Source organism: Callorhinus ursinus, unplaced genomic scaffold (genome assembly GCF_003265705.2).
Source record: "Callorhinus ursinus isolate GAN/ISIS: 27379988/994484 unplaced genomic scaffold, GSC_fseal_2.0 scaffold28, whole genome shotgun sequence".
Lineage (NCBI taxonomy): Eukaryota > Metazoa > Chordata > Mammalia > Carnivora > Otariidae > Callorhinus > Callorhinus ursinus.
In genome coordinates, this window is record NW_027397090.1 from 6,277,516 (window position 1) to 6,295,637 (window position 18,122).

Here is an 18,122-nt window from a genome sequence, read left to right on the forward strand (position 1 = left end):
TTATTATAGAAAAGTGAAGTAGTGATCTAGCTACTCTGGAAATAGCTTGACAGTTTCTTTGAAAACTCAGCATGCAACTACCATTTTTTTAAAAAGAGAGAAATTTTCATTGCTGTTATCATTTCATCTTCACACCGGTTTGTGAAACACAGCAGAATATTCAATTGTTACAATGCTGATGCAATAAATCCGTTATTACTCAGACATGCTCTCAATTATCTGCACCCAGATGATAAAATGTAAGTCCATTTTCCAACTCTGTGAATATTTTTTAATTTCTTAATAATTTTAATATGCAAAATCTTATTTCATTAAATGACTACAATTTAGGATTCAAGCTCCTTTCCCTTGATACAGTTAAACCACTGCATTACACACACACACACACACACACACACACACACACAATCAGAGTAGAAGAACCAATGACACACAATTGTCCTGCAAAATCATTTTATTTTCTACTGCACAAACATCTTTCTCAGGTAATGTTACTAGAACAGCCTGTTTATGAGGCTTTTATAGTTTGGGATAAATATAGTTTAAAAAAAAATTTCTGTTATATGGAGTTGTGATATAAAAATGATTTATAGGCTATATTTTTCAAAAAGCATTTAGCTAGACTGTAATCCTGCTGAGAAAACTTTCCTGTTTAAGTCTATGATATGGAATGAAAAGATACGATTAAAAAATCTTCTGATCAAGAAGCTTGCGATCATCAAAGGAATGTTAGTCTCCACAGAGAGCCACCAGGATTTTTTCATAATCTCCCTTGGTTTCATCCTGTTGGTTAAGAAAGAGTATGCTTAATGCTACCTGAAACCATAATCAACATAAGGTATTTTTAATTATAGAAGAATTATGTATTTGTAGATTAACGGGTGGAGAACATATATCACGTTATATAAACTCGAGGATCTTTTATAATTATATCATTTAAGTAATACAATTAATATAGCAGGTAACTGATATTTGTTAATTGATTATTACATAAAAAGCAAGAGCTTTCAAGATTCAGATTATATTGATTATGTTGTATATTAGAGCCATTATTTTCCAAGAACTAAATGTCACACAGAATTGAGTGAGCTTAACACAGTATAATTTCATATCATAGTGAAGGCTATCTGACTCACTCACCAGGGAGAAACTGATAAGCCTGTGATTTTCTCACCTTTTCTTGGTAGATTTAGTTATCCGGTATAAGTGACAACTTAACTTGAATTAGTCATCTATCTTTCAGTCTTTCAATAAGTTTAAAACCCTTGACTTGTCTTCTTATTTTTAACATTATAATGAAAATTTAAACATGCATGTTTTATATTTTACATATCACAAAATTCAGAAAGCTTAGAATAATAAGTTTCTAATCTCTGATCAATATTCATTGCAAAATAAATCACTATATCTCCCTACTAAAATATTTTGCTTGCTAACTTTATGTATGGGAAACTAAATATTTCCATGGCTACTGAAAAATTTGTGTAGTTTTTCAGTAGAGTACTCACTAGTCCAGTGAAAGTTCAATTTACTTATAAATTACATATCCTAATATAACAAATTAATCTTACATCTAAAATCTACAGGTACATAAGTCAGATTTTCTCTTTGGAGAAGTTGCAAAAAGACTGCCATTTGTGGAGGTGGCATTATGAAAATCACAACATACCAGGATGGCTTGGCAGAGAGAGACACCATACAATTTCTGGTAGCATGCTTTGATGTCATTCATGTCAATTTCAGAACGGGAAACCATAATTCTGATCAATGTCTTATGACGAGTTCCAGAACCCTGTTTAAAGCAAATGATGGTAAATATCATATTCAGAGCATACTCTTAATAAAGCAGGTATGGGTTTGAATGGGAAGCTCTTTTGTTCATTCATTAAAACACACACACACACACACGCACGCACACACACACGCACTTGACACAGGTGGAAATAAAATGGCAGGAACCCAACTGCTGCATCAGCTATACGGAAGAGCTTTTACAAACTCCTCATCGGTCTTCCACCATCCAGTCTTTCCTAGGTCTAAACTATTCAAAAATTACAAAAAACGTGAACCTTCTAAATTGCAAATCTGATCACTGAATCCATCTATTTAAAACCCTCCATGGTCTTTGGTTGCTTTTAGGATGAAAATGAATCATTTTATCTGGGTTTACAATGCCTGTCTAATTCCACATCCTCTTCTTCCACTGCACCATCCCTCTCATGACGCTTATTATCTTGAAAGAGTCATGCTAACTCTTTCCCTGGACCAACTTTATCCCTCCAACTCTGCTCTCACCTGGCTAATTCCTCTTCAAATATCTTAGTCTTAGCTTAGCGGACCGCAAGTCTACATTGATTCCTCCTGCTCTTCTGCCATACCAGGTATTTATCCTTACCCACCCAGGTAATTACCCCCCTAGATAGCAGCAAGCATGAGGTCTGGGACTCTACTGCCTACCACATGGTGGTGTAATGCCTATCATTTTAGCATTTCAGAAGGACTCTTCCTATTAATTGAAGGGTTAGATCTCTCTCCCTTCCCTCCCCCTTTTCTCTTGAGACCTCCTTATTTTGGAGTTGCAAAGGAAAAAAAAATACAACCTAATAACTTTCACAATACCTGTATACAGGCGGCATCCTGATGCATGCTAGAGAATAAAGTTCAAGTGAAGTGGCTGAAGTGGGATTGCAAATCTATCTCCATAACACCTTCCACTTCGTATTAAAATGACATTTTAAAATCTTAGCATGAAATATGAATCCAGGGCATGGATGGCAGAATAATAAAAAAAGGCAAGTGAAACTTAGAAAGGAGGAAATTATAAAACCCACAACTTTAGCGGAAGTAGGTTACTAAAATCACACATTAAAAGAAAAAGTACAGAACCTTTCTCTACTGACTCAGGTTTTATGCAAACAATGAGTAAACCACAAGTTACTGACAAGCTCACCTTACTACCTTACCTGTAAAAAAACTACAACAAATCTGACAATTTTATTCCAATAAGTATGTGTATTGCCTCTTGCATTACATGGAACAGTGGTTCTTTTTAATGGGAAGATATGAAAATAAGTGTGGCTTGCAAACAATACGAAGTTTTCTGTTTTTCTCTCCACCAACAATAATTTCGCCCCTCAGCAAAGCATAAAAATAGAATGTTACCTTCATGGCCTGATGAAGCTTCTCGGCAAAGAACATCGGTTTGCTTGTGGCACACTTCACTACAAGACAGGCACACTTTAGCGGATATATTTACCATACGAGAAGAAAGATGCATGTGAAAGGTTTACCAGAAAGACTCCATTCTCCACTGCTGTTCCTCATCCCCCACTTAATAGGGGATACTTGGCCCATAAAAAGCTTTCTGCAGATGGTGGTCTTGAGGCATCTCTTCCCTCACAACATCACCATCTCCTCTATCTTAAATCCACTCAACAGCAACTTCAGTTCATGGTATTCTAGACTATCCTCTTCTTGGAAATGGGGAAACTGGCAGGTGTTAAAGGGCATGTGGGCATACAGTAAATACTTTTTTGTGTGTCATAATAAGAATTTTTTTTTTCAAATGAAATAGGACTTGCCTTCAGTATACGGCAACTGCCAGATAAAACACTAATAGACGCAGCCATGAGTAATATTCTCTACCTTGCTCCTCAAAGTGTGATCGATGGACCAAATGTATTGGCACAAACCTGGAGCTTGTTAGGAATGCAGAATCCAAAGGCCACACTACAGACCTGCTAAATCAGAATCTGCATTTTCACGAGTTTTCCAGGGGTTTTATGAGCACATTCCCTGCTTTAGAACATACGTTCCCGGGTTCTTGGAATAGCATGGGAGACCTTTAAAGGCTTTTTCTTCTGAAGACCTTTCCAGAAGCCCCTGGAGACCTACTGAACTAATCCCTCTGGACTTGTCTAAGATGACTCAATCAGCAAGTGACAGACCAGGATCTGACTGTGCACTTACTTATTTCCAAACCCCATGTTCTTAATGATCACTCTGACTTTCCCTGAGCCATGCATCACTTGGCATAAGTAAATGCTCAGAAAGCATTTCCCATCTGTCCATCTTTTCGAAGAATTGTTATTTTATTATAATATTATAAATATCATACTGCGTATTCAAATATCATATTATTTAATATATTTTAATGTAATTATTAAGATGGCCATCATAGACTGTTAGCTAAATATTTATAGCCGTTATCTTCCACATTGCCTCTATATAAGACATAAGTTTATTATATCTTAGTTTTTTGGGTCTTTTTCATTTTTGTTTTATTTATTTATTTATTTTTAAGGAGGCTCCACACCCAGCGTGGAGCCCAACCCAGGGCTTGAACTCAAGACCCTGAGACTAAGAGGTGAGATCAAGAGTCAGAAGCTTAACCAACTGAGCCACCCAGCGCCCCTGTTTTTTGTTGTTGCTGTTGTTTTTAACTGTGGGACAGCACTGACCGTTTCTAGTTAGGAAAGCCGCCCCTTCCCTGACCACACACCGAGAGCTGCGAGGCGTTTCTCAATGTTTTCCTGACCACGTACCGATCGCCGTGAGGCATTTCTCAATGTCACCTTTCATCTCCAGGTCCAGGACTTTGTTCATGTCGTGATTACTGTACTTGCTGTACTTCTGAAACACTGAACATTGAATTTAAACTAAGAGAGGTACAAAGCATCCTATTCCTCAGCAAACTAGCAAAAGCAGGGGAACTGACGCAAAGCCTTCTTTGGAATGACTGAATTTCAAAACACACATTTTAAAGCTAATTCTTCAACTGGGTAAATTTTGGATACTTCTTCTTTTCCTAGGAATGTAACTCATGTGGCTATTTCCTGTATATTTGGGGGAAGTTTTCACAAGTGTTGACATTTATTAGAACTGGCATGTGATTGACAACCGTGACACTTACTACATCAGAGCTAAATGCCATACGGAATGGATCTTCCCTTATATAAAGATCTGTGGAGTAGATGTCTCTTATTTTTATCCTTAAAAATCAGAAGGTGCTATTATAAGATAATGAACTTCAAGCAATCATTAGGACTTCCCCCTTTGCCTTGGAAAAGGGGAACTGCCCTTTGCATGCTAGAGAATAAAATTCAAGTGAAGTGGCTGAAGAGGGATTGCAAATCTATCTCCATAACACCTTCCACTTCCGTATTAAAATGACATTTTAAAATCTTAGAATGAAATATGAATCCAGGGCATGGAAGACAGAATAATGACCAGGATCTGACTGTGCACTTACTTATTTCCAAACCCCATGTTTGGAAATGGATCTTCCCTTATATAAAGATCGGTGGAGTAGATGTCTCTTATTTTTATCCTTAAAAATCAGAAGGTGCTATTATAAGATAATGAACTTCAAGCAATCATTAGGACTTCCCCCTTTGCCTTGGCTTCCAAACGGGTCAGAGCTAAGTGTAGGGCTCGAAGGAAAGAACTCTTGTTTCTTTGGGTTTGGGAGCATCTCTATGCTTTTTTTTTTTTTTTTTCCTTTTTTCCACTTAGTCCTGAGTTTAATGTTTTACTTCATTGTAATTTCATTCTGTTGTATGTGTATATTTTGTCACACCTATTCCACATATTTTGGGGGAATAGAAATCGTCAAGATAATTAAGTAATGTTCTGCCTGCCAAAGTCACAAAGGGTGTTTCAAATATTATAAAATGGTGGCTGTACAAAGTTGGACAAATGCACAAATAGCAGTAAAGGGTCAGGAGCACTACATTCACTTGGTATGAGAGTGACCCTGATTAAGGCTTCTCTCTTTCCTTTCTTTTATTTGTGCTCAAAAAAATGCATCTACTATAAACAGTTTTCAGGAATTTTTTTTTTCTTACCTTGGCGAAGATGGGGATAGGTTCTGGTGGTAAGGATGGTAATGAACACATTCACATCTGTCCCTTTTCTCCTTTCTCCTGCTTCATATAAAGCCTATCAAGAAACACAAACATAGGGGTGCCTGGGTGGCTGAGTGTCTGCCTTTGGCTCAGGTCATGAATCCAGGGTCCTGGGATGCAGCCCTACATCGATCGCCCCTGCTCACTGAGCCCCCTGCTTCTCCCTCTCCCTCTGCCAGTCCCCCTGCTTGTGCTCGCTCTCTCTCTCTCTCTCAAATAGATAAATGAAACCTTTAAAAAAAAGAAACGTAAACATTTGACTATCTGCTGACTTGACACTTGCACAAGAATGTTAGATCTCTTCAAAGATTTTCCAGGCAGCTGCTTTGTGTCCAATTCAATCATAGTAGGCAATGCTGAGAATGCAAGTTCCTTAAAGATAGGGACCTTAGTTTGTCAAGTATCTTCCACAGTATGTCTCAAGGCACCTTGCAAACAGTAGACTGAATATATTTTTGCAGAATAAATATTTGCTGGATTAAATTGCTTTCAGATTATGCTCTATATCATGGCAACTCTGTGGAACTCTCTAAAAACTTTTTTTTTTTTTACTCTTAATTGTTCAAAGTAACTATCAGCAAGTGGTACTAATACATCGATAATACAAACATAACCTAGATCTTGAATTTTGATATTAAAATTTCTGGATTCAAATTCTGACTCTGCAACTTAGCTGCTCTGTACGGTTAGATAAACAATTTAACCTCATGAAACTGCCAACTTTCCTCTTTTGTAACTGGAAAAGGTAATCCTTGCCTTATTATCACAAGCATGCTCTGTTAACTTTGAAATGTTAATTGCCATCATCCTCCTGGGCCACGCTAATCCATGTAGCTGCCATAAATATACATCTGACAGCCCTGATATAGTCTTAAAATGGAAAGCAAATTCAGAAATGTCACAAGCAAATAAGAATCATTTTTTATTATGGGCAGTTAGTCAAATATTAACTTTTTTTTTATATGCTTGCACAATTTCTATTAAAATGGCCAAACTTCTGATGGACATAAGTTATTTTGGACTTTTCAAGCAAACATGTGGTGTATATGCATTTTTTCAACAAAAAGTTAATGAGTACCTTTTATGTGAAAGATAATGTACTGGTATTATGAAGGGAGTGGGTATGGACACATAAGTTTCTCTCCTATTAACTCACTGTGATGAATTTATAGACGTAATACTATCCCATGAGGAAAGCATATGCAAATAATAGTCAGTTTGTTTTTGTGTTTTTTTTTTTACAGAAATTCCAGGCCCTAAAATGGCACAATTTTTCTAATGTTGCCAAGGGACTGGTGTATAAATAACCAACAACCTCACTGAAACTATGTATGTCAGTATACTTGAAAGTATATAAAAGTGTTATTATAATTTTTATAATTATAATATCATTACTATAATGTCTTTACAATATAAACTTACGGCTATAAACCACTCCATTGTTCACTGTTAAATGAATCTTTGATGTGCTTACTCTTTCCACTTAACTTAAAAAATTATTTTTCCCTTTCTTATACATAGTAGGATAAAAATTCAGAGTTTTCTCAACAAAACAGTTAAGAATGACAAATCAAATTCTCATTCTTTTCTTTCCATCCTTTCCCACTTTGTAAATAGTGAAATCTTTTAAAAACATAAAGACCACATTTTTGTCTCTTGAGCTATTCAAGTACAGGAGGGTGTGCATCATTCAGGGAATGAACGTTAGGGGCCATTGGTCTCTCAGAAGGTCTTAGATTTGCTTTCAAATAAAGGCATCAAGTGGTAACCCCATCCAACACAGGAACTATCTGACATAGGAAGGTCAACTCCAGGAGTATTTGTAAGCACTTGCTTACCCTAGCATCTGAATCAGCCAAGTCGTCATTCAAGCCAAAATCCTCAGATCGGTCACCCTGAAAAAAAATCCCATTCTGTGGTAAGTTGTTTTCTAGCATGTAATCACATGATTTGCTTTAGTTCCCTTAAAATCAGATAAATACTGCTTTTTTGAGAAAAAGAGAATCAAGTGCTTATTTCGTGAGAGAGGGAATCTCCTTTTACTTTTCATAAAGGAAGAGGTATGTCCTGAATTAGATGAGGTTGTACCTTAGCCAGAGAAAGCAGAGCATTCCGATAATCTCCAGATGTGTCTGAGGTGATATCTTTAGCTAGATCTCTCTTCAGTTCTGAGAAACGAGAAAAGTATATTTTGCAGTAAACTGGTGATAAACTGGCACCCTAGCAGCTTGAGTGCTATCTGGTAACAGCGTGCATGCCCCAGACACGTGCCAAACAATGAAGAAATATTTTACTATGCAGACTTTCCAAAGCCTCATCGTTAACATCAATGACATTCAGTTTTAAGAAATGTCTATTAGATTTAGTTTCCAACTAAGGTAACTTGGACTGTTGGGTATTAAAACGTACCTTCTCTATAGACTCTGTTAATTTCTCTGATTTCTTTGTTAGTTCTTGATACCAAAATTTCATCCAGAGTGTCTTCATCAGTTCCAAGGCCCTGAGTTAAAAAATAAATGTAAGAAAAACTTTGTTCAAGAGCGTCTGCTAGTTTTTGGGTCTCAGAATTCACTTGAATCTAGCATTTAGTAAATTTCCCACACTATTTAGTAAATATCCACAATATTTAATAATTACAATAAACTCTATTATATTGCTCTAAAAACAAAATGGGTTTAAAGCCATTATTTTGCACAAAGATATAAAAAGTGAGGTATAGGATACATGCAGTGACAGATAATGTAAGGAGACTGGAAATAATACAGCTGCTAACGTCCACATTTCATTCATTCATTCATTCATTCATTCACTTATTTTATGCCCGCTGATTGGCATACCCTGTACTAGGTGTGAGGGTATAACAAGATGTATTAAGTAGACTTGACCTATACAGTCCGTGGAGGAAAGGAATTTTGCTTAAATCAGGTTAGTTACCTTCATGGCAGCACGAAGTTCATCAGCATCAAACTGGGCTGGAGTTTTTAACAGAGCCAAAACAACTTCCTCGAGGTGACCAGAAAGGGCTTTCTTCAGAGCTTCATCCAGGGGCTATAACGAAGAGATTAGAGTTAAGGCTTCTAGTAAGTAACATGCTGGGCAATAGAGCAATGTGGGGTTACCTAACATTTAGGTAATCTTACTACTGATTTTTAAATCCAGCCATCTTTTAGAGCTCCTTTCATTCAGATACAAAATACGACATTTAGAATGTTACCTTCATTTTTTTAGATAATACAGTGATTACAATGCAATGTACTGCATTCATTGATAACTTCTGAAAGGATTTCTTTAAGGGTTCTCTTGATCTTTTACAGGGGGAGGAAATCACAAAGCTCAAAACATAGGGGTTTTTGTATATGGATAGAAACAGAAGTAAGAATGCTTTAAAAGGAATGCATTAATAATTTTTCAGCCTTTGGAGTTTGCAGTGATCAAATAAGCACCGTAATCAGACATTGGCATTAGATCATTTTCTAACTGCACACCTTAAAAAAATTACCCATTTTTGGCATAAAAAAATACAAAGCTTACTTTTAAAGTAGAATTATATGTATAAACTTTACATTTAGACATGAAATTGCTGTTTAAATTTCAGCAGAAGACACACGTCAATCAGAACATATTCCTTATTGCCAATAGTACCCTTGATATTCGTTATATTCAAATGAAAAACTGGTCTCCATTAGAGAAGTCATCTGCAAAGAACCAAGACAGCTAATGTCTGAAACCAGAAATGTGCTAGTATTGATTACATTGCAACCAAGTGGATAAACACTGTAATCCTAGTCTTGGTTGTAAAGGGAACACAGTGTTAGAGACTGAAAAAAACTAGGTAACTGGGCTTCAAAATCCGTGTTTAGACATAAGTGTAATTGAAATCGAATATCTAAATTTCCCACTCCAACCCACCTTCCCTTTTTCCTGGAGATAGGCTGCTTTGATCTGCTGACGCTGTGCATTGTTCCTCTTAGTTAGAATGTCAATGATGGTTGCTTCATCCACACCTGAAAATAAAAGGCCACAAGGCTTTAAAATCAATTTTCTTCCTCATCAGTAACGGACATAAAATAATTAATTCCCAAGATGGCCCAAATGAAGTTCTAGGAAGCCAAGAAATAGAAAATGACAGAAGCCTAGGACATGGAGGTGCCATTAAAGGGAAGCACTTCAGATGGCACTCTATCCATTAGAAGGAGAAAAAAAGAGGAAATTGTTCCCAGCCCTCTGTGCTGCGGTGTTTGATCCTGCCTGAAACCCTAAATGTGAGCAGAGGTGTTGATTTCAGCATTGAATTTCTGCTAGAAACGAGCTGGTAAAAATACCAGTCGTCTCAACAGAGATTCTCCTGATTTGCCCCACATTTCCTAAGTGTTGAGAAAGGAAATATATCTTTGTTTGACAAAGAAATCTTTTTTATCTTCAAAATGAAACAGACTTTTTCCACCACATATGTCCCCTTTTTGATAGCCATTCAAATGGCCATTCTGAAATGTCCCGGAGGGTTCTGTTTTGGGAAGACGTAAATACCTTTAACTGTTATAGCGTTATGCAAGGCAGCAACATCCGAGGATGGATTGAAGGTAGGATAGGGGCTCACTGCTGACCCAGGACCACCTTTGGATCCTTTCACAGTTTTCTGTGGATAAGAGACAAAGAGAGTCATGTCCACTCACTCTCATTAGTTTTCCGCTATTTAACCAAGTTATTGTATGGTCACTTGACTTACAATGTATTCCTGCTCTTCATTTTCAATAAACCAGGCCTGTTTGAGGAATTCTGATACCATTGCCATTTTTAAAGAAGTATCTGGAAAGAAAACAGGTAGATGCTATTACAAAACACAAACCTACCACACATTTATATCACTCTACTCTCTCGCATACGCAAGACACAGAGTAGCCTTGACCTTACTTTTGGATTAATTTTAGGAGCATAACAAAATGCTAGATGTAAGCTTTTTACAAGGAGAGTCTTACCCTTGAACAGAAACCCCCTAGCCTCCACTCAGACATTTGGCTCTTTCTTAGCATATTCAGTCCTAACCTTTAGGGGTCAGATGATTCTACAAGTAAGCATATAGGCTGAAGAGAGGGGCTGGTGATTGACTTTACTGATCTAAATTTATACACCATTCGCCATAGGCCAAACACTGAGGGTTCAGGAAATACTGAAACATCATCCGTGCCTCAGCTAGTGTGTGCTTCCTGTGGGAAAAGACGAAAGCTAAGGGGTCGTGCTGGCTGATCTGAGCCTCTCTTGAAATGAGTCAAGATTAACCTGACAAAAAAGTTAAAGAGAACAAAACAGAGAGAAGGTTGTCATATTTGGGACACGGAAGGAAGTCTACCAAAGCAAAGAATGTTGACAGAAGCCCAATCAAAGAAGTCTAAATGTATCTCCAAAGCTTTAGGAAAACATGAATGGATTTCTAAAAAGAGAGCAGCATGATTCCTTTTATATTTCAGAAAGATCACTCATCCTATATCATAGAGAGTGGCTAAGAGATGGGCAGGATGAAAGATTAGAGACTGCTTAGTAGGCCTTTAGAGAATCTGCGTAGGATTGGTGGGGGCTTAAAGAAAAGTAATGGCTAGAGAAACAGCATAAAGTTTTACATTTATAAGGTAAAACCATCTGTGGCAGTCTGCTATCTGTCTCAAAATTCAGATTCAGACTCAAAATGCTAAAGAAGTTTGAAAAAGATTCAGAAATACCATCTGAATATGGTATTTCTCCCTCAAATAATTCAGTTTCCTTTTCCATTCCTTAGTATAAAATTACTTCAGCATTTGGAGTAATTGCTACACTCACATTTCTTCCTAGTTGAGCCATCCTAAATACTAGTCCTTCGTGTTTTTCCACCCAACACAAAAAACCCAGATTTTCTAAAGGGTTCTTTGTTCTGACAGGAAGCATCAGGGTGAAATTGCAACATAGATGCCCGCTTTTGGCAAATCCTACCTTGAAATTTTTTGAATTGCTATCATGGTTCAGCAGTATTTTTATTTGATCAACCATGTATATTTTTAAAACCTGAAGCACGTTTCAAACCTAATGTGTTCCCTGTTTTGTCCACAAAAGAAGCTATCAGCGATCCTTTTTGTCTGGGGATTTGTTTTTAGGAGTCCATACTCAAGGTCAATGTAGCTCTCCATACCCTTTGTTTATCCCTCTGGAGACTATGACCGTGAATACATCTGAAAGAGTTTGGAAGGGTAATCTCAGTAGTTTTAAATTCTTGATATGAAGCTAAATGAATCATGAGGACTAAAACCCATAACCTGATTCTTCAACAGCATGTTCAGACAAAGTATTTCAGCCACACCTGCTGAAAAATAACCTCAGTTTCAAGTAATGAGATTAAATACGTGAGGGAAATCATATCTAGAGCAGAAACTATCTCCAGTTAATTATCATGGGGATTGTTCAAATTACTATTCTGTCATCTGTGAGAAGAACCAATATATTGTGCATTCATTTAAGGTAATCTCTTCCCCACCCCCCAGCAACTGATAAATTTGAAGTTATTTCCTGAGGTAAAGTCATGATGTACAATTTTGCACGAGGTTTTAGTTCCCATTACAGTCGTAATCTGGTGCAATTGCTGTTGGCATGTGGAGTTTCATTTTCCAATTATTTAATTGGCACAGCCAGAGCTTCTAGCAATTTCTGGCAAGGTTTCAGGTATTTGAAATTTCCATTTTTATAATCTCATCTATGCCCTTCATAAAGTAGAAGCCTCAAAATGACTGATGTGATTGGTCACTTAGCAAAGAACTTTTCCCTCAGTGAAAGAGGCATTCCAGTATTTCCACTCTTTTCAGTTGGAAACAAAACAAAACAAAAAAACTTCAAGAGAGACCAGAGACTAAGGATATTGTCAGTTTTAAAAATGAATCTCACAACTTCAAAATAAATTTTGTGAAAACTTTACTGTGCTTCATTTTTTCACTTCTAAAAAATGCTCACATAATGCATCAATTTCTTTACATAACACAAAACAACAAAAATAAGGGGGTTGAATAATGTATGTGACACAACAGAGTCTATAGAGGAGACAGCTTTGGAACGTATCTTCTGAGTTTTTAGATCTTATAGTCTGAAATAATTTGGATGTTCTAAAAGCACAGTCTGGAAAAGAAAATTAGTCTGAATAGACTATCTCAGAAAAGCAATGAGAGGAAAACAGAATCTCAGTCCAGCCAAATAATATCTACTAGCCCTTAGCTTCAAGACACAGGGATAGTGGCAGGATATAAGAAATTGCCCTGGAGGAAAGAGATTTTATCAGGTACTAATAGTTAATTGTTTAATGTCAACTGCATATACTAGTAGAAATCTTTAACAGTTGCAACATACCTTAGAAATACCACAGCAAAAGTACTTTGGCCAAAACAAAGTGGGGGAGTGGGGCACCTGGGTGGCTTAATCGGTAAAGCCTCCAACTCTTGATTTCTGCTCCAGTGGCGATTTCAGGGTCAGATCAAGCCCCCATCAGGCTCCACACTGGGCGTGGAGCCTGCTTAAGGTTCTCTCTCTCTCTCTCTCCACCTCTGTCCCTCCCCCATACACTTCTATCTTTCTGTCCATCCCTCCCACACCCCCACAGTGCACACATTCTCTCTCAAAAAAAAAAAAAAAAAATTTTTTTTTTTCCTTTTTTGGCCAAATTGAATTGCTAAACCATTCTGTCTCTTCAATAATTACCCTCTGGATGAAAACTAGCATTTTGTACTTGATAAAACCGATTCAATAATTGGAAGGTAACACTTGGCTTAATTATAGATAAATAATGCATACAAAGATATTCTATAGACTGCTACATGTTATACAAATGTCAGATACTATTATTCTTCAGAGAATAATTTGGTCTAGAAAATAGAACTGTACAGTTAAAAAAAATAAAGTAGGTAACCCTATGAATTCACACAAGATTTTCTTTATTCTGGCTTTTTTTTTTTTTTTTAGTTGCAACATTTATAGTAAGTTCTTAAGAGTTTATTTTATTAATATACCTTGGCTCACTATATATCTAATCTGGCTACTAATGAGCTCTGAAACCAAGTTTATCTCAGTTCTTAACATCATCTAATTTGAAGATGAAATTGGTCATTTGTGGGTTGACTTATATGGAAATTGGGAATATTACCGAGTTTCTTCTAATAAATGATCTGTTTGTGAACATTCACTGCCAACCAATCTCCTTTATCTGTGCATAAATGTGTAACTTTCTAGAGATGGGTATTTTTTTGGGGGGGTATATTGTGTTTCAGAAGAGAGCTTTCTTCATCTCAGTCAGCAAGGAATTAAAGAGGGCAAATGCGCATAAAAAGTATGCCCAGGATGTTAAGTACAATGCAGGAGCCATGCTTGCTGAATTATAAGATAAAGGTATTCCAGAAATGGTACATTAGTAATTGCACCAGCTCAAAATTTGAGAAACTAAGGCTTGTATCAAAGTTAGTTTCCTGATTTTTCAAAAACTGCACTATTGTTGTGTCCTTGTTTTTTAATATATACAGACAGAAGTAAGCTAGAGGCATAGGGACATCACATCTGTAGTGTTCTCTCAAATGTTCCAGAAAAAATATAGTGAGAGGGTGGAAGGGGTAAGAGAACAAAACAAATGTGGCCTATTAGCCATTGGGGGATCTGGGTGTAAAGGGTATGGTAATTCTGTGCAATATTCTTGCAACTCTTCTGAAGGATTGAAATTATTACAAAAGTTGGTTGTTGTTTTGTTGTTGTTCATCACAATTTCTATCTCTTGGCCTCATGAAAGACTACTTCTAAGATCTGTGACAGAAGCTGAGTTTTGGGGTGTCTCATGCCTTCCTAGAATGATCTAGAATGATCAGTTATACAGTCATACCAGCAGCAACCAATCGGTTGCACAGGACAACACCCTTATTCCCATTCTCTACCTGGGAAAAAACAGTGTGATTTCCTGGCCGTGTTGTAGGCAGAAGTGGCAAGCATCAAGTCATACATAAATCCATGCCTTCCGATTGCATATTCTTTTAAACTAATGACCCAAAGACAGTGGCAGGGGTGTTATTTTTAACAGCTCACACTTGAGAATCAAATTCATTAAGTGAACCCATGGAGACTGGGGCAAGGTTTGCCCAAGTCCTCGGGTGTTTATTTTTCAACAAGTCCTTCCCACACCTACCCGTGTGAGAGAAGGCAATTAGACTATACAACGGCATGATTTATGAAGAACCACTTTATGAAAGGTAGTCTCATGAATGTTTTGCTTCTGGGTCTTTGGACAGGGTGTTTCCTTTGCCTGGAATGCTGTTTCTTCCTCCACATTCGCTCTCCTATGCCAAACTGTTGCTTCTAAAAGGACTCAGCATAGACCTCTTCACATCCTCCAGAAAACTTTCATTGGTTCAACACTCGGCTGGGTGCTCTCCCAAGGCACCCCCCTTTTCCCCTACACTAGCCCCTGCCGTTCTGGATTGTCACTTTCTGTTGACCTATCTATATTCCTTGGCAGCATTACCCGGAGAGCAGTGCTATTCCACCGTCCCTTACGTACCTCCAATCCCTAGCATTTGCTATGGTGAGAAGTGTTATTGAATGGCTAAACAGTGTATCAGTGCTAATTACTTAGGAAACATATCTATACACTTAACGAATATTTTCCCCTAACTATAAGATGTAAAAATAAGAATTGAGGAGTGCTAAGGCCTATTTTGATTCTCTTTAACTGACTGTATGGCCTCCAGAAAACATTTAACTTCTCCAAGGGTCTTCATTTGTAAAAATAAGCATGTTGGAATAAACAGCATCTAAAATGCATGAGAGTTCTGAAGTGCCTGTCTCAAACTTCACCTTGCGTGGACGGAGGTGGAGCAAATTAGCATAATTAAGGAAGATATCATATAAATTTTATCTGTTCTGATCTTCCTGATAAAATTTTATCCTGTGTTCAAGAAAAATGAACTCATTTACTCCAGAAACCGCTTTGTGTTTATCACCGAAAAATAATAGTTCCATTGGTTTAGCTATTTAGCTCTGATTTTAAATACCACTCTAGGGTCTAGGGAAGATTAAGAACAACCAACTCAGCAAACTAACATCATACACAGAAATGAAACTTTGCAGATCTTTTGATCGAGAAAGCACTTAATAAGCCTGAAACTCTTGAATAATGTTATTTTGAACTGTTTTGTCCACATCAGTCTGATGTTGGCTAGCTGCCTCATGTGGTTGAGCCCGGGGCCAGGGTGGTAACATAACTTCTGGAGAGGAGACCATTTCAGAATTATGAAACCAGCCCTTTACCACATTTGCATCATTTTACAATGTGCCTTCTCTTCCAGCTACCAAAATACATTCCCGGGTGCAGAGGGGAAATGTTACTTTTTCAAAGTCCATGTATAATTTTAGACACAAACAGAGCAAGAAAAAGTACACCTTTCTTCATCAAGCTAGCATTAAAAATGAGACATCAGGACATTTAATTTAACATTCAAAATGGGCTAAGAGAAAAATTCTTGCTATGAACAATAGCCAGATGTATTATGATTCAAATTCTCTCACTTTTGCAAATATATCCAACGCCAGTAAAAACTCTGCTTTAAATTTGCTTTGTGCTTTTCTAAGGAGTTTTATGGCCATTAGTTCTCATTCACAATCTAGATGCTACTAAGTAGAATAATTTTTGGAGGACCCAATTGGCATCCACAGGAAGAACTTATCGGGCACCATCCAGAAAATATTTCCCTTCCCCTTACGTTTTCAAAGCAGCACTGGAAAAGCCTGCCTATGACACAGACTACAGGAATAAGAATATGGCCACACCCTCTTTAAATGAAATGATTAATAAACGGATCTTCTTATTTATTTATGCTGCATGAATAAACATAACGTAATTTCAGTTGTTAATTATAAAGGGCATGATTATCACTATGATGTCTGAATCTATTTGATTTTTACCAAAAAAGAAAATAAAATAGTCCTGTTTTGAAACAGTTTCCTGAAACCCACCTCTGGCACTTCTGTTCTTCTGTGCTAGCTGCCCACAAGTATCCACCCTCCATCATGATTTCCATGTAAGACACACAGAGCTCTTGGAAATGTCTAACTTAGTAGGAGGAAAACACATTCTTTCCTTTTTTTTCCCATGGTAACTCACCAACAGTACAAAATAAGCCAGTATTAAGCAAACTGTCCATATGTGTAAAACTCTTATTTCTTAACTAAGTAAAATAAAACATTACGGTTTTGTGGTTTCCAAAATATAAATACCCAATGTGATTTTACAGAAAGATTTATCAAAACATATGAAATGCAGCCAGCGATAAACCCTGGAGAAGCAGTAACATGTAACATCAGGATGGGAAAAGTTTTACAAACAATCAAAACTAACTAAAAAGAAAACTAAGACTTACCCTTTTTCCCCACCTTCTTCCAAAGCACTAAAGAGAGGTTCTCCTCTGAACGTTTCCCACTAGAACTGAAGCGTTGTGCTTCTGATTTTATAGAGTTTGAAAGGGGGCCACACCTAGCAACCAGAAGTTAGTAATTGGTTGCCCTTTGTTTGAAATACGTGGCTCAGCCTTGCCTGAAACAAAGTGAAACAAGTCTTGCAAAACTACTCACTAAATCAACTCCTAGCTGACAGCACAAAGGGGGAAAAAAAAAACCCGGAAGGACAGACTTTTTTTTCTTTTTTCTCTTTAGTTTGCATTGCCTTTTTCCAGAAAAAGTAAAATGCAATAGATTTTCAAGTATGCAGTACTGTTTACCCCATTCCTGCTACTAATGTTTGGCACCCTTCTTTAAACAGATTGTAAAATGAAAAAATGTATAAACTTCAAAATAACCCAAGAAAACCCTTTCATTTTGAATCCAAGCTCCATCACCTATTACTATGTGACCTTGGGGACATATTTAATTTCCCTGAACCTGTTTCTACTCTTGTAAAATAGGATAATAAAATCCAAGCTGTCTAAACACTAGAATTCTTGTGACAATTGAGAAATAATATATTTTCGTAAATTTTAACATCATGCAGTGCTGATTAAGTTTTATTTACATCTTACCAGCCTTAAAATAAAAGACTTCTTGGGGCACCTGGGTGGCTCAGTTGGTTGAGCCTCTGACTCTTGATCTCAGCCCAGGTCCTTGATCTCAGGATTGTGAATTCAAGCTCTGCACTGGGCTCCTCACTGGGCATGGAGACTACTTAAAAAAATAAAATAA

General features: G+C 37.0%; 1 protein-coding gene across 2 annotated transcripts; it reads right to left on the reverse strand.

The window, feature by feature from the left end:
• Positions 1-426: 426 nt before the first annotated feature.
• ANXA1 (annexin A1) lies at positions 427-17,495 on the reverse strand. Of its 2 annotated transcripts, none has more exons than XM_073878077.1 (13): positions 17,322-17,495; positions 10,633-10,712; positions 10,434-10,542; positions 9,816-9,910; positions 8,841-8,954; positions 8,316-8,406; positions 7,995-8,074; positions 7,745-7,801; positions 5,847-5,940; positions 4,545-4,640; positions 3,163-3,221; positions 1,670-1,792; positions 427-783 (listed from the first exon to the last, which is right to left on the reverse strand). In XM_073878077.1, exons 2-13 carry the CDS (start codon positions 10,696-10,698, stop codon positions 730-732), a joined length of 1,038 nt encoding a protein of 345 aa, XP_073734178.1. In that variant the 5' UTR covers positions 10,699-10,712; positions 17,322-17,495; the 3' UTR covers positions 427-729. The 2 variants fall into 2 exon arrangements, with proteins under 2 accessions (XP_073734178.1, XP_025747381.1); XM_025891596.2 differs by having other exon boundaries at positions 17,309-17,495.
• Positions 17,496-18,122: the final 627 nt, after the last annotated feature.